The sequence below is a fragment of the Psammomys obesus genome, unplaced genomic scaffold (genome assembly GCF_907164565.1).
Source record: "Psammomys obesus unplaced genomic scaffold, mPsaObe1.curated_primary_1811, whole genome shotgun sequence".
Lineage (NCBI taxonomy): Eukaryota > Metazoa > Chordata > Mammalia > Rodentia > Muridae > Psammomys > Psammomys obesus.
Window position 1 is genome coordinate 14199065 of NW_026596064.1, and position 14966 is coordinate 14214030.

The 14966-nt window shown below is 43.5% G+C and overlaps 1 protein-coding gene across 1 annotated transcript in view; it reads left to right on the top strand.

Annotated features, from left to right (window-relative positions):
* The window catches only part of Hacd2 (3-hydroxyacyl-CoA dehydratase 2), an 86783-nt gene that overhangs the window by 717 nt on the left and 71100 nt on the right, over positions 1–14966 (top strand). The window contains exon 2 of the mRNA XM_055625061.1: positions 2862–2979. Coding sequence (XP_055481036.1) covers positions 2862–2979 — 118 coding nt within the window. The remainder of the gene's footprint in view (positions 1–2861; positions 2980–14966) is intronic.

Sequence of the window (14966 nt, forward strand, 5' to 3'; positions counted from 1 at the left end):
GGGGTGGAGGCCAGCCGGGGCCACGGGTCCCGAACCGCGGACCGCTCGGGCCGGCTCCGGCGTGGACGTCGCGCCGGCTGCGGAGAGCATTCAATTCGGCGGTCGTTTTCAAAATCCCGGCAGAGCTTCCGCCCGGGAGGGAGGGGGGACGCGTTCAAAGTTTTCGGCCAGCTCCCGGAGTCGGAGCTGTCCGCATCCACCGGCTCAGACTTTCTGCGGGGAAGATCGGCCCTCGAACGGTTCTTACCCGGCGTCTGTCTGTCTCTGGAGAGCAGGGTTTTAGTTCTCGCCCCACTTGCCGTGTGGCTTTGAAGAAATCTGCTTTCCCTGGGCCTCTTGGTTTTTTCTCGGTTATGGAGAGTTGGGCTAGGTAGAATCCAGTTTCGCAATCCGGTGGTTGTAGTGAGGTGGATCACACTATAATTAGTTAGGAAATTTCTAAGTTGTAAAACACACCTTCTTGCTTTGCCTTCCTCCTTCCCCCTTCTCTTTTTCTTTTCCCTCCCTTGGTTTTTCAAGACCAGAACTCATTATGTAGTCCTGCCTGGCTCAGAACTTGTGATTCTCCTGCCTCAGTCTTATGACTGTTGGAATTAGGGGCCTGTGCTGAGTCTTGACTCCATATCATTCTTTCATTTGTTTGTTTACTGGTCTTAGGTTTATTGAACCTAGGGTCTCACGCGTGCATTCACTCTAGTACTGAGCTAGATCTCTAGTCCTGTAGCCATTTTTCCTCAGCTTTTTGTTGTTGTTGTTGTTTTGGTAAAGTTTTCAAGTATACAGAAAAAAAAAATTAAGGAACTGTATTTTGAAAATCCAGTTTTAAACAGTGGGAAATAAACAGCAGGGGTTAAACTTAAAATCCACACAAAGGCACATACAGTGAAAATCTGCCCCCCTAATTACCTTACGTGAATCAGTTCATTTTGTATATTCTTCAGATGCTGATATTAGCACATGCTAATATGTACTTACACAAATGTTGTAAATCTACAGTTAGTATGTTGCTTTTTAATGAAATAGTCAGGGAGGGTGGTAGACTAGTTGCTAGTATTAGAAACGGGAGGTGTTGAAACATAGGCTCAAGCCCCGTCATGGTGGATCTCAGAGTTAAAAGGCCAGCCTGGTCTATAGAGTGAGTTTCAGGACAGCCAGGGCTGCACAGAGAGTCCCTGTCTCAGGAGAGAAAAGAAAAGAAAAAACATAGGTGCAAGAAGTTGTGACTTGCTTAAGATCGTAGAAGTTGCCCGAATCTCTGGATCTAAATTCGGGTCAGTGAAGAACTATTGCAGATACACGTTGTCTTTCACATAAATGCCCCCAGATGGAATTTTTTCAGGAGAACATTTGGGGATCACCGTGTACACTTTCATGTAAAATTCCTGCTCTAAAAGGCGCTGGTAGAAGCATTGTGTTGCAGAGGGACTTCAGAGTTCTCTGAGGAAGAAGGAAGGAACATCCTCTTCTGGGTGATAAACGTGAGACAAGGGTGAGGAGTCTTGTCTCAACCCAAGAAGGAAAGTTGGAATGATGAGAAGGAGGTTCTGCTCTGATCAACTTGAGCATTAATTTATCATAACTAGATAGTAACATTATAGCAAACATTAATAATAGATGTGAACGTCCATTGTTAATAAACTTGAGCATTAATTTATTTCTGTCCGCGCTGCCCGGTTGTTGCAGTAAGGAATTCATTTCTTCTATTATAAACCCTTATTTAATGTCCCTCTAGGATAGTTTGTAGACATACAGAATATATATCCCATTGCCTGTGTGTGTGTGTGTGTGTGTGTGTGTGTGTCTGTGTGTCTGTACAGTTAGTTAAGTCTGACTGCGTCCCCTGAGATGTGCATTAATGACCAAGTTCCATTTGCTTCAATATGGAATGTAACAGGAAACCACAAGGACCTAGGACTTATTTTTGAGAAGGAAAGTAGAGCAGAAAGGTGGTGTTCAGAACTGTATATGTCCCAGTTGATATCTTTTCTTAGTTGGCTTTGGGAAATTTAAGGCTGTTGTTTTTCAAAGGCAACTTTTAGTCACATTTCATATGCAATTTAGATAAGAGAGATTATGATATATGGACATGTCCCATTGAGCCGCTTGTGAAAATAGTTTAAAATATTTTTCCAGTGTTAACATTATTACTGAAGACCCTTTTAGAGTACAAACCAATTAAAATTGAATCCTTTGTTCCCCTTAGGCTTTCTGGGACCTGATTTAACTGCACAAAGAACATATTAGCATACTCCCTTTGAATTGGTCTTATTCTCAGACAGTTTATCGAAGAGAGAGCTAACTACCAGACGAGTGAGGTGCCACCATGTCATTTCAGTTTTACAGGGTAGGCTGTGTAACACTTTTTCTGTGCTACAGTGTGGCCTTTATGATCTACAGTAGATGTGCATGTCAGTTTATGCCACCCTTGACATAATCCACTTGTAAAGAAGGTTTGTTCTGGCGCACAGTTTTGGAGATTGCACCCCACAAGTGGAGGACCTCCTTGCTTTGGGTCAGTGACAAAGCAGGAACAGACCTGTTCACCTCATGACTACCACAAAAGAGAGAAAGAAAGAGAGCCAAGGTCCCACCGCCTCTTTCAGGGCATGTCCCCAGTGTCTTAAAGACCTGTCACTAGGTCTCTCTTCCCAATAGTGTTGTTCTGGGGACCATGCCCTTCATATGGGCACGGGGTGGGGTAGTGGCTCTAGAGTCACCATAGCACAAATGGCGACCTACAATAAATCTAGGGTCTTCTTTATTTTCCTTTAAATGAGCCGTGCTGCTACCGTATCTTTTTTATTATCTTAAATCCAATGTACCCTTGCTTTACTCTTCTAATTGTACTTTCTTTTTACTAGGTGGCTGGTGATAGCGGTTGGGCTGGGGAGAGCATACCTGGCTAAGGGGAGCTACCATAGTCTTTATTATTCGATAGAAAAGCCTCTGAAATTCTTCCAAACGGGAGCCTTACTGGAGGTATGTTTGAGATTTTTTTTTTTCCACTAATTTCAAATGTTACAGAGTGGAAAACATGCTGTTATTAAATATGATAAAGTATATCAAAATATAACCTTATCCTTGCTGAATTTGTTTTATATTTGGCAGTTTTGTTTTGTGAATTGATGGCTCAACTGTCTTTGAAATTCTAAAAAAGAAAATACAATTCTATCTAATGCTATTTAATGGAATGTCTTTTCTCTCCAGCTTTTACAGGAAATCAAATGATGCAGGCCTATGCTAGGATTTTGAGAGATTCTAGGAATGCCACGGTGAAGGGTTGACAAGCTCAGAGGCTCTCAGGGTGCATGGAACAGGAACAGTGACTGTCTTTGGCGGAGGTGGTGTATTGGTGATAGATGAGAGACACATCAGAATCTGCCAGAGGCATCCAAATTCACAAAGGCTTTGAAGGACAAAAGACAATCTCAGTGAATAAGTGTACTTTGGGTTATCAGTAGAGCTGGATTTTTGAGTTACATTTGACAGCTAAAGCAGTTTTAGGAATAAAGGGATCTTCTGGTCTGAATCTGATAGATACAAAACTATGGGCTTGGAGAGATGGCCCAGCAGCTAAGAGCCCTGGCTGCTGTTCCCAGAAGACCTGGGTTTCATCCCCAGGACCCACATGGTGGATCTCTTTATGTGACAGACCTAGGCTCTGCTAGTGTGGACAGCCTTTATGTGGCGGTAGAGGTTTGCTTTTCTGAACGTCTGTGTCAGACACAGTTCTAGGAAGGATTCTGGTTGGCCCTTTTTCTGCTGCTGCTTGTGGTGTTGACACTCGATCAGCAGGCGCAGAACACATGCCCATTCCTGTTGCAAATGGACCGTGGATTTGGAAAAGAGGGGTTGGGGATGTTTAGGGACATGCAAAATCAAAAGCTACCTAGTTGTGGTAATGAAAAACCTTTGGGTAGTACAGAGGACATGATACTCTGTTTTACTTCCCTCATCCTCCAGGGCAAACACAGCGTGACATTTGTGTTCAGTGGCAGCTTAAAACCCAAACTAGGGAATAATGTTCAAGAAAAACTAGTTTACCTCCATGAAATAAGATGTAATTCTCCATCTCACACCCTGACTTTTAAAAGCCGGAAGGGGTAACTTTTGTTTCTGCTCTTTGCCTTTAGACAGCACTGTGCTCTTGGGCCTGTCTGGGGTGTCAGGGTGACTTAGCACCCCCTTCAACTGTGCTGCGGTCACCAGCTTAGGGGAATGTTCTTTTATCCCTTGTCCACCTTTTTGATTTGGAAAAGAATTAGGCTACAGTTGACTTCTAGTTTCTTCCTGCTCAAACAGTTTGAGTCCAAGAAAACCAGCAGATTCCAGTGTGAATCGTCTCTAAGCTTAGAGGCTTGGGGTTTTGTGAAAGGGGGAAGAAATGACTAAGCGGCACTGCATCCCTCGTCACCTTGTCACGCACAGTTCCCTCAGCTCCAGAGAGGCACACCTGAGATCAGGGCCTTCAGCACCTGCCCCAGTGCTCAGCAGAGGACTGCATTGCTCACACTTGGACTACTTCCATTTCTTTTTCAAGGCAGTTTTGGTGGTGGTGGTGTTTTGTTTTATTTCATTTTGTTTCTCTGTGTAGCCTTGGCTGTACTGGACTGGATTTGTAGACCAGGCTGGCCTCAAACTCAGAGCTCTACCAGCTTCTGCCTCCCGAGTGCTGGGGATTACAGGCGTGTGCATTTACCTCAATGATTTTTAAGGGGATTTCCTTGAAGATTTTGTAATATAGAAATATAATTCTAATATAGAAATGTAATTGTAATATAGAAATATACTATAGAAACATAATTTTTAAAATTTAAGTATATCTTAGGGAAAGTATGTAAATTAAGCCATGCAATACAAAATTCACTCCAGAGCCAAGTCTTAGACTTTAAAGGATGTTTATCATGTTCATCTCTGTTGAATTTTTAATGGGGATTTAATAAATTAATTAATTATTTTTTCTTTTTGTCAGTCTCCACTAGAAACTTATTACATGACAATAATAAGTTTGGTTTTAGAAAAAAAAAAAAAAAAAAAAACTATGCCCCCCAAATGGAAAAGTCTTTCAACCCATCCACTCCCCTGAGAGAGAAAGAAGCGATAGAAAGGACCCTGTATAACGAAGTGATGGTTTCTAGAAACAAGTGGGAGATGAATGTCGCAGAGGTCCATGTTGGGAGCCTGAGACTAGTACTGAGATGCACTTCCTGTGTATTGCTGAAGGATTTCATCACCTACCTAGCCGACATGCTACAATCATTAGATGTTTGTGTTGCTTAATTACACTATATTGCATTAACAGGAGGAGAAAATTAATCTAGATAAGTTAGCTTCTCGTTTACCTGTGGGCTAACTAATCTCCTTTAGTGGGGCCTTTGGGAATTGGCTTAAAAAGGAAGTAGAAGTCAGTTGTTCCCAAGAAATTCGAAATATATAAAGGACCTAAAAATATTTAGTAAGCAAGCCCAAATGGCCACATAGTAATACAAAAGTGAAACAAAACTAAAAATGCTTATTTTCTGAAGAACTTCTTTTTTTCTGCAGGATGGATACATTCTTTGAGTTGGTGATATGTGATATTTGTCGTTTTGTTTTGTTTTGTTTTAGGGGTGGGGGGGCTTACACATATCAGGCTACTACTTTTAGCACTCAGTTATGTGGCCAGCTCAGTGGTAAGGAATTTTACTAAAACTGACAGAAACCTTAACTTTATTCTACCTACTTACCCAAGAACATAGTGAGTATCTTATAATAGGTAAATTTCCAAATTATTTTACAGGTGCTAATTTAAGTGTTTGGTTAATAGATTGGCACAGCCATGTCTAATGCGAACAGAGAAAAGCATAAAGCCAGCCCAGCTGTTTGGCAAAGATCCAGCAAAGCTGAGCCTTTTGATGCAATCGCTTGTTGTGCCATTCTTCACTTTTGGTCTTGATTCCCACGTGCTGCCTGCTTGGAGGGCTTTTGATATTTGTACAACTCAGGCATATTGGATTGATGGAATGATGGATTGAATCATTTATGCTTTTTCCCAGGAGTACTGCTTCTAAGCTTTCCCAGGAGAGTCCTGAGCATAGTACCCCTTCCACTTTTAGGGAGATATCCTTATCTGGCTCTGTTTGAAGATCCTCCTTAAGCCCTGGCGGTCATGACCCCAAAATGCCAGAGACCTCCCTATGAGGCTCTGATACCAAGATACTCTTGGAACATCTGCCCCTGCACTTACTCAGAAACAAGATAATCAGAACAAAGGACCCTTCAAATGGTAAACCAAATTCGGTAGACTAGAGAAGTTGAGAGCAGGTCAAGTTAAAAGCCTCTCACTGCTATACCCTCAGATGTGTGACATATTGGGGGCAGTAGGAAAGGTTGCATATGGTATGCCCTACTAGGAAAAGATACTGTAACAAAGTTAGATTGGCTGGAGTTATCTCTGCCCTACCCTGGGACTTACACTGATGGACAAGGAATGGTATGAACAAATGATAAAAGAGTGAAGTATTAAGACACCACTTACTTAGAAGAGTTAATTCATGTAGGGCCGCTGCGGTGCTGTATGGCCAAGGAATAAAAGAATACCAAGATTAGACATATACATAAGTTTTACAAATATATAAAACATATACAAATACATATAACATAAGCATTGTATTTTGGTAGAAATAGAATAACACCGGCAGCAACTTTGGCCTGAAGATTTTTTGGATGGGGTGTCTAGTGACAGCTAACACTTTGACCGTCACAAGTTGATAATACACTGCTTGGGGCATTATAATCTTCCCAGGCTGGCTTGGATGGTTTTGTTTTTTTTTTTTTTTTCTGTCTAGTTGCCTGCCTGAGAACGGGCTGTCATGCTTTGGCAAGATATGCCTCTAGATTCTTGAAGGTTGGGTTAAGGGTTGATGAGGGAAGATGATTGTAAAAGATAACTCTGTCCTGTCATGGCTTATCATTGATGACCAAACTTCTGACCACGAGGAAGCTAAAACACGTGTCCGGGGACAAAACTGATATGATCTATGTTTTGGAACAAGGTGAATTTTTCCCTGCCTACTAACTAACTCAGTTCTGTACAAAGAAGCACTCTGACTGCCAGTCAGTCATCTGCAAGACCCCTTTTCCCCTTCCTCCCTCCTCCCTCACAGACTTCTTACCTCCGCTGTGGGACCTGGGTATTGCCTGGAGCTGAGAATGGATACTGTAAAAATTAAAGCCTTGCTAAAAAGGAAATAGCACAGTACACTCACCTAGCATGCACAAGGCCTGGGATTTATTCTACAGAAAAAAAAAAAGTCTACAGTCTTGTTGGGTAGGTGATGAGGGCTATTGGCTGGAGATCACAGGAACCTCCTTGCTTAACCATCAAGAGGGACTTGTAAGTAGCATATTCAATAAAGTCCTGAGGCAGGAATGGAGCTGTAGGAATGGCCCAGAGTCACGGGCTGTCATAGTGATCCCAGGTGTTCGTGCTCCGTCGCTTTTGTCTGCTATTCTCTGTGTGGTGTCTGAACCATTCCCTTCCTGCAGACTAGTTTTCTGTTTTCTCTGTGCCAGGTGATAGTAACAATTAGTCAAGGAGAGAGCCACTAGCTGGAAGCACAGGCTTAGTTGTGTACCCTAGTGAGGAGCTAGAGGGTCCAGCCTGGATCAGTGGTGGTCCTGGATGGTCACCTCTACACAGGAACTAAGGCTGCAGTAAGGATCCAGAAAGATAGGAGGAAAGGGACAGCTTTTAGAGTAACACACTAGATAAAGCCAACAAGTATTTTACTAAAGTAAAAAAACACACACACAATAGGATGAATATGTATCTTTTGTGTGTGTATGGATGGGGCCTACTGGGGGTGGAACCCAGGGCCTTGCACATACCAGGTTAATACTGTTAACATTGCTGATACTTATAGAATATATAATTATATATAACATATATTATTTATTTATCTATGGAGTTTTGCTTTAAGATTTTTGTGTGACTTTGTTCTTTTTCTCAGTGGAGAGGTTTCCCTTCCATGTGAAAAGAAGGCAGACACAAAACGTCAACAAGTAGTGTGATTCCTTTGATCTGAAATGTCCAGGACACAAATCTGTGGAGGCCGTGGATTAGTGGAAGTGGTACACGGTTTCCTTTCAGAGGGAAGAAATGTTCGAATGTGACTAGTGACGATGACTGCTCAACCCCATGGCCGTACTGAACTTGGTCATTGAGTTGTGGCGCAAGGGGTGGATGTTGTAGCGTTAGAAATCACCTTGCTTTAAACCTTCTGTAAGTTCTCTCGTTGTGGCTTTGGATTCATGGTAGTCATTGATAAGGCAGGCTTTTTCTGGTTTGTCTGAGTAGAGGTTTAATATTAGCCTGGGGATACAGAGTTTGTGGTAGAGTCCTAAGTTCAATTCCTGGTACCACACACAAACACTAGGCTGGTGTTACAGCTTTGGTAGTTTTGTCTTGTTTTGGGTTTTGGACTGGCATTGAACCGAGGGTCTTGTGCATCCCTGCACTACTGAATTATATCCCTAGCCTTCCCTTAAAAAATAAAAAAATAAAAAAAAATAAAAAAAAAAAAAAAGGTTATTGGACAGGCAAGATGGCTCTCTTTGGGTAGAGGTATTCACTGCACAAGCCTGGTGACCTGAGCTCATCCTGGGACCCAAATGACGGACGGAGAGAACTGAGCCCATATAGTTGTCCTCTGACCTCCATGCGCACGCCCCGACACACTTGATAACACATAGTTTAAAAGCCAGAAAACATTTACTTTTGAGACAGTGTCTTGTCAAGTTGCCCAGGCTGCCCTTTAGCCCCCTGTGTAGACAAGCCATACCGGGGGGTACCGAGGCCCTTCCATCTCGTCCTCATGAGTCATGAGGACCGTAGACCTGCAGCAGTAGGTCTGGCCGGGATGGCAGTTTAAAATGGTTTCTAGGTAAAGTTGGATTTCTGAGCGCTTCTGGTTAAGCTAGGATTGCTTGTTAGCTGTGTCCCAGCACTGAGAGTGCGGTGTCCAACAGGTTGAGGACGCTCTGCACAAACCTGTTCAAACTGGAACAAGCCATGTAGATTTCTCCATACCTCATTTATCTACCTCTGGCCTTCGGGTCCTAGTGGCCCACAGCAACTCTTCTACCTCCCACTTCCCTCCAGATCCTTCTTCTGTGTGGGACCCCTTCCCTACAATAAGGGGAAACATGCTTCTTACCTTTTCCTAGAGCTGGTCTGTTGCTAGGTTCGAATAGCAGAATTAGTTTTGGAGGACTGTGGGTGAGCACAAAAAACTTATGCCATGTCTTGAAACCCCACTAGCACATTCTAGGCCATAGCTGTGCTTTCTAGTCAGAGTCCTTGTAAAAGGCCTTACGTCTCCCCTTCAGATCCCTAATGAAATAGACAGATTTGAATGCCTTTTTTAAAAAAAATGGAGGACAGTTTTAACTACTTGTGTCTTTAAGAAGGCTTCCAGCTTTGGTTTCTGGCCCTGTGGCTCAAACCTTGTCTACTTTCCCATGTTGGCTTCCAGGTTGTTACTAATAGAGCTGTGTGCCTCAGGCACATTCTCAGTCAACTTGCTTCTATGACCTGGCCAGTTTTCCTCTTTGTGGGAGCCTGTTGATTTTCTAATAACTGTTTCATGTCCTGAGGGACTTGAAGCAAGCTACATGCATTTGTTAGACTCCCTGCATTCTAAAGATTGCTTTTGAGAGCACAGGCCTCTAGAAGAGTGTGCAAAGGCTAGCAGAGCCAGTCATGTGGGGACACCTAGCACGAACTTGTCAAACAGCAGAACCCAGAAAAACCAGCTTCAGAGCTGTGTGAGAACTGGATGGGAGAACGTGAACTGGATGTAGACGGTGTCACAACATTTGACAGGAAGAGGGAGTCTGTAGGAACAAGGAACTCACCCACATAGGTGTCACTGCTTGACAACTCAAGCAAATAGAAGTTAAATAATGCATTCTCAGGGAGGTGAGAAAGCTAATGACTCTAGAACAGAATGTGCTAAAATTAAAAAACAAAAACAAAAAAGCCCTTGATATATTGGTAGTGCCTGATAGGGCAGGACAGATACCATAGTGACACAAGCAGCAACCCTGAAGGCTGAGGAGAGGCAGTTGTCCTTGTCGCAGAGCATCACGTAAAGCAGGTTCAGAGCAGATGCCATTGAGAGCTTTGCAGGGTTTGCCCTGTGAGTCTAGAAAGAACCTTACCCAGCCTGGGCTGCCTGGCACAACGGAGTCTGCTGTGTTGGGGGACTGGCTAGTGGGAGCATGGTACTAGAACAGGGGGCACCATCTCTGAAGAAGGGGAGCGCACTGAACTAACTGTTGTGTCAGAGCCCATGCGTCCACAGAACTGACAGCAGGCATAAAAACCTTTAAACGAATAGTAAGGCTACCCAAAGAGGAAAAATAGAGTGTGTAATTCAAAGTAGCTGTGGAGAAAAAAAAAAAATAGAGACTTTTCTGAACTAAAAGGCTGGTTATTGACAGGTTATAGTATACCACAGAGGAGCTTTTCTGCCAGGAGGGGAAAAAAAAAATCTACTGCTTCTGGATTTCTCCTTAAGTTTTTAAACTTAAAACAAAGATCACAGTTCTTAGGAGAAAAGACACTTGAAACAAAACAGTAAAAGCAGCTTAGGACTTTAGACTTAGACTTTCCTAGGAAACAAAATCCACGTGGAGCTGGGTGAGAACATTAGGCTCCTACGGAGACGGCATCATTTCCCTGAGGTAGAGGCATTCTAACACCTACAGAAGCAACGGAACTCGGGAACGGGACATACACTTAGCTGTTACATAAATTAGAAAGTCTTTAGCTCGGTGTGTTTGAACTGTCTGCTTAATAATGTCCCCCGTCCGTGCTGTCCCACACAGCAGCCACTAGTCATGTGGTTATGGAGCCCATGGGATATGGCTGGTGGGACTGAGCAGCTTAGGTTTTAAATTTCATTTTCGTTCTGATAGGGACTTACAGCTAGTGGTACCTGCACAGCCCAGGATTGGTAGACCAGGATCCAGATTGCCAATTGTCCGCCTGGAATTTAATGAGCTAGCTCCTGTTCTGCCAGAACAGAATGGAAGGAAGGATGGCGAATGAGCCAAGGGAGGCCGAAGTGCTGTAAAGTCCTATCACTTGGGCTCCTGAAGCCTCTTAATTCGTAAGTTTAGAACAAGCAGGTTAATATTAAAATATGTGGGTGTTTTCAGGTTAGGGAAAGGTGCAGAAAATGCAAAACCTGTGGGTGTTGGGGAAGGTCTGGAAGGGCATATGCCAGGCCACTGCCAGTGCTGCCTAGTACAGAAATGCTAAATAAGAGATTTCTGCTTCGACTTTCTATGCTTTATTATACCTTTATGTACCTCATGTGAGTCTTGAAAGACACAATAGAATATATGCAATAGCATGCAATAGAGAACAGGATGGGTGAGGGAAATAGAATTAAAATAGTTTTTAAATAAATGAAAGACAGATAGTTCATGAGTAAAGTGTTGAACTTGAAGCCTCAGCTTAAGAGCCGGGGGTCAGGGAACCATACCTGCCATCTGTATAAAAGTAGAAATGATATGGTGTGGGCTGCAGAGATGGCTTTGGTGTTTGTTCTTCCTGAGGACCCAGGTTTGGTTCCCAGCGCCCATAGCCCACCTAGCTCACAACTGTCTAACTTCAGATGATCAGATGCCTCTTCTGTCATCTGTGGGAACCAGCCATGCACATGGCAAACATACGTACGTGGAGGCAAAACACTCATACACAGAAAGTGAAAATAAATAACCCTAAAAACAAAAACAGAGCGTGACAGGAGAATCACAATAAGCTCATGGACAACAGTATAGATATATAAATAACTGCTCTGGCATAGTGTATGTGAGGCCCTAGTTTCAACTTCCGATGCCACAGAAACGTGGATGGGAGGAACAGAAAAGAGAGGACGGGTGTGAGACTGGATGGGCATGGCAATGCACACTTGTAGTCCCACCTGAGGCTGGAAGACTGGGAGTTTGAGGGCAGCCTTGGCTGTGTCATAAGGGTCAAAAGAGGAGCAGGCAGGGGCGGAGGGAGGGAAGGAAGGCAAAGACAACAGGAGTTAAGTATGTCTGTAGCAGGAACATGAAGGATCCTTTGATGAGTAAACATTTTATCTGAACAGAGAAACAAAATGTGTAGTAGAAAAGCTGGCAGAAATGCTTGAGAAGTGAAAACAGTGCTTAAGATTCATCATACTATATATATATAAACACTGTAGACATGAAATTTAGGTCCTACAGCACTTTTTTTGTCATTGATAAGCATGGAGACCTATTTTATTTTTAAAGATTGATTCATTTAATGTAGATGAGTGCTCTATCAGCATGTACACCTGCATGCCAGAAGAAGCCATAGGATCTCATTATAGATGGTTGTGAGTCACCATGTGTTTGCTAGGAATTGAACTCAGGACCTCTGGGAGAGCAGACAGTGCTCTTAAACGCTGAGCCATCTCTCCAGCGCTGGAAGACCTACTCTTTGGGCCTTAATGTATGGTGAGCCACCAGCACACTGGATTAAATTACTTCCCGTTTTCCTTCAATGTCAAGTTCTGTGAGGCTTTAGCACTTCACTCTCAGAAAATGAAAATTAAGCAAGTGTTCAGTCACTATAGGGCTGCAAAACAGTAAAATTAAGTAACGGTAAGAAAACATTGACAATTAGGGAGAATTCACTTGTTTTCTCCTTCAGTAAGTGTGTCTGAAGGGGATCAGTACATGAGCTTCTTTTGTTCTGGCTTGTTGTGGTTTCATCCTTTGGTTCTAAACATTTACAAAGAGTTGAATGAGACTGTTAGAAATAGCCTCTTTAGTGAAGGCCAAGCTGGAAGACATACTTTGTCCCTTGCTGAACCCGAACATGGTTTCACACACCCCATCACATGTGGCTGTATCCAGGATGGCCTGGGAGAATCCGTGAGAACTCTTATCAATACACACATTGCTCAAGATTTTAGCTTTCATTACTGTTAGGTTTCAAACCTGGGACAAATGGCTGGGGTTCCTAATTAACATATCAAAGTAGCCCTGACCTCTGGGTTCTCCCAGCATCCCTCAGTCCCTACCTGTTACAGGGTCCTCCTGGCTGGCAACCTGCCCTCTACCCTGAATTCTGCAGTTCAGAGGGCTGGGCTGCTCTTCCCCACTGCCCTTTCCTGTATATTCCAACCGTTTTGATTGCCCACCCTCTTTGCATCTTTGGTCTCCTGGCTGGCAGCTGCACCTCGCTCTCTGACTCCTCAAATGACTCGGGATCATGTCTACCCTGTACTGTCCCAGATGCCCCTGCCTCTAGCTGTGCTCTCCCACATAGCTATAATAAACCGTCTCCTCCACCATACCCAGGTTATGTCATGGTCCTTTTTTCCCTTTTTGTTCCTTTTCATTCATCTGGTGCTGGAACCCAGGACCAGTCCTATCTTTTTCTTTTATAGTACCCCGTTATTGTAGTTTCTTGTATGACTCAGTCTATCCAAATAGCTAAAATTTAAGGAAGTGAACAAAGACAAAGAATAAAAAGGAAAAGAGCATGACTGGTTCTGGGTTTTGGCACCAAATAAATGAAAAAAAGAAAAAAGAAAAAGATATGACTTTGGTCCTGAGTTTCAGCACCAAATGAATGAAAAAAGAAAAAGAAAAAGAGCATGACTAGTCCTGGGTTTTGGCACCAGATTGGAAAAAAAAGGAAAGAAAAGGAAAGGACTTACAGGTACGCTGTAGGGGAAAGTTTATTATAGAAATGTGAGCCAGCTTAGTCAGAGACAGGGATATCTGGGAGAGTCCAGAGTGGACAGGCCCCTGAGCCTGGTGAGGAGGTGGGGAGGAGAGGGGAGAGAGGAGAACCAAATGTGGCAGCCAGCCAGGAGGCCAAAGATACCAAGAGGGTAGGAAACCAAATTGGTTGGAATATATAGGAAAGGGCAGCTGGGGGAAGGACAGCCCAGCCTATGTGCTGGAGAAGTTTAGGGTAGGGGGTGGCGTATGTCAGCCAGGAGGGCCCTGTGGCTACTAAGGGCTGTAGGGAGAACCCAGTGGCTGGGTTGGCTTTGATAACTTAATTAGGCACTTCAGCACTTAGCTCCAGGTTTGAAACCTAACGGTTATCCATTTTCATAAATGTGATCACATATATCCACCCTTTGCTCTCCCCTTCTACAGAAGATACTTTATGGAAATTTGAGGTTAGACTCAGCTCAGCACACCCTATTTATTCCTTCCAGACTTGACACCGGTATGAGTCATCCTCCTTTCTGAGGTAAATAGCTTAAAAAGTGGCGAAGGACCAGTAAGATTCAGCAGAAACCTGCTCATGCCACCAGAGGAAAGAAAAGTGCTCTCTTCTGACTGTAAATACCATATATACTCATTTTTAAAGATAAGCATAAAGAAGATAATATGTGTTGCTTCCAAGCTCCGTGCCTGACTATTGCCCCTGTTAACATTTTGGTGTCTGTCCTTCTGACTATATGTTAGGGTTGGGATGGTAGCCTACTCAGCATGTGTGAGACCCTTGACTTGTTGCTCAGCACTAGGGGTTAAGGTTATATGTTATGCATCCGAATCTTAAGCAAGATGGGATTAAAGCCGCATATGGTATGTTCCAAAGTTTTGGCAAATGGACACAGTTAGTCGTGGGCCACTGCACAGTGAGAAGGACTGTAGTAGGAATTGTCCGGCTTTGCTTTTTACCGTGTCTGGAAGTTCTCTCTGTTCTTGAGGCTGAACACACAGCAAGTGCATTTCATCCATGACTCACCTCGAGCCATAGCCAGTTGAAGCAGGGGAGCACACCTGATCCATACTGGGCCGGCCTGGTGTTCTTCCTCCCACTTGGGTTCCTTTTCACCTGGAGACTTGTAGGTGCTTTGCTGTTACTTCCTTACCTTCGACTGAAAGTGAAATTGGAGGGGCTTGGAGAGATAGCTCAGTGGTTAGGAGCACTG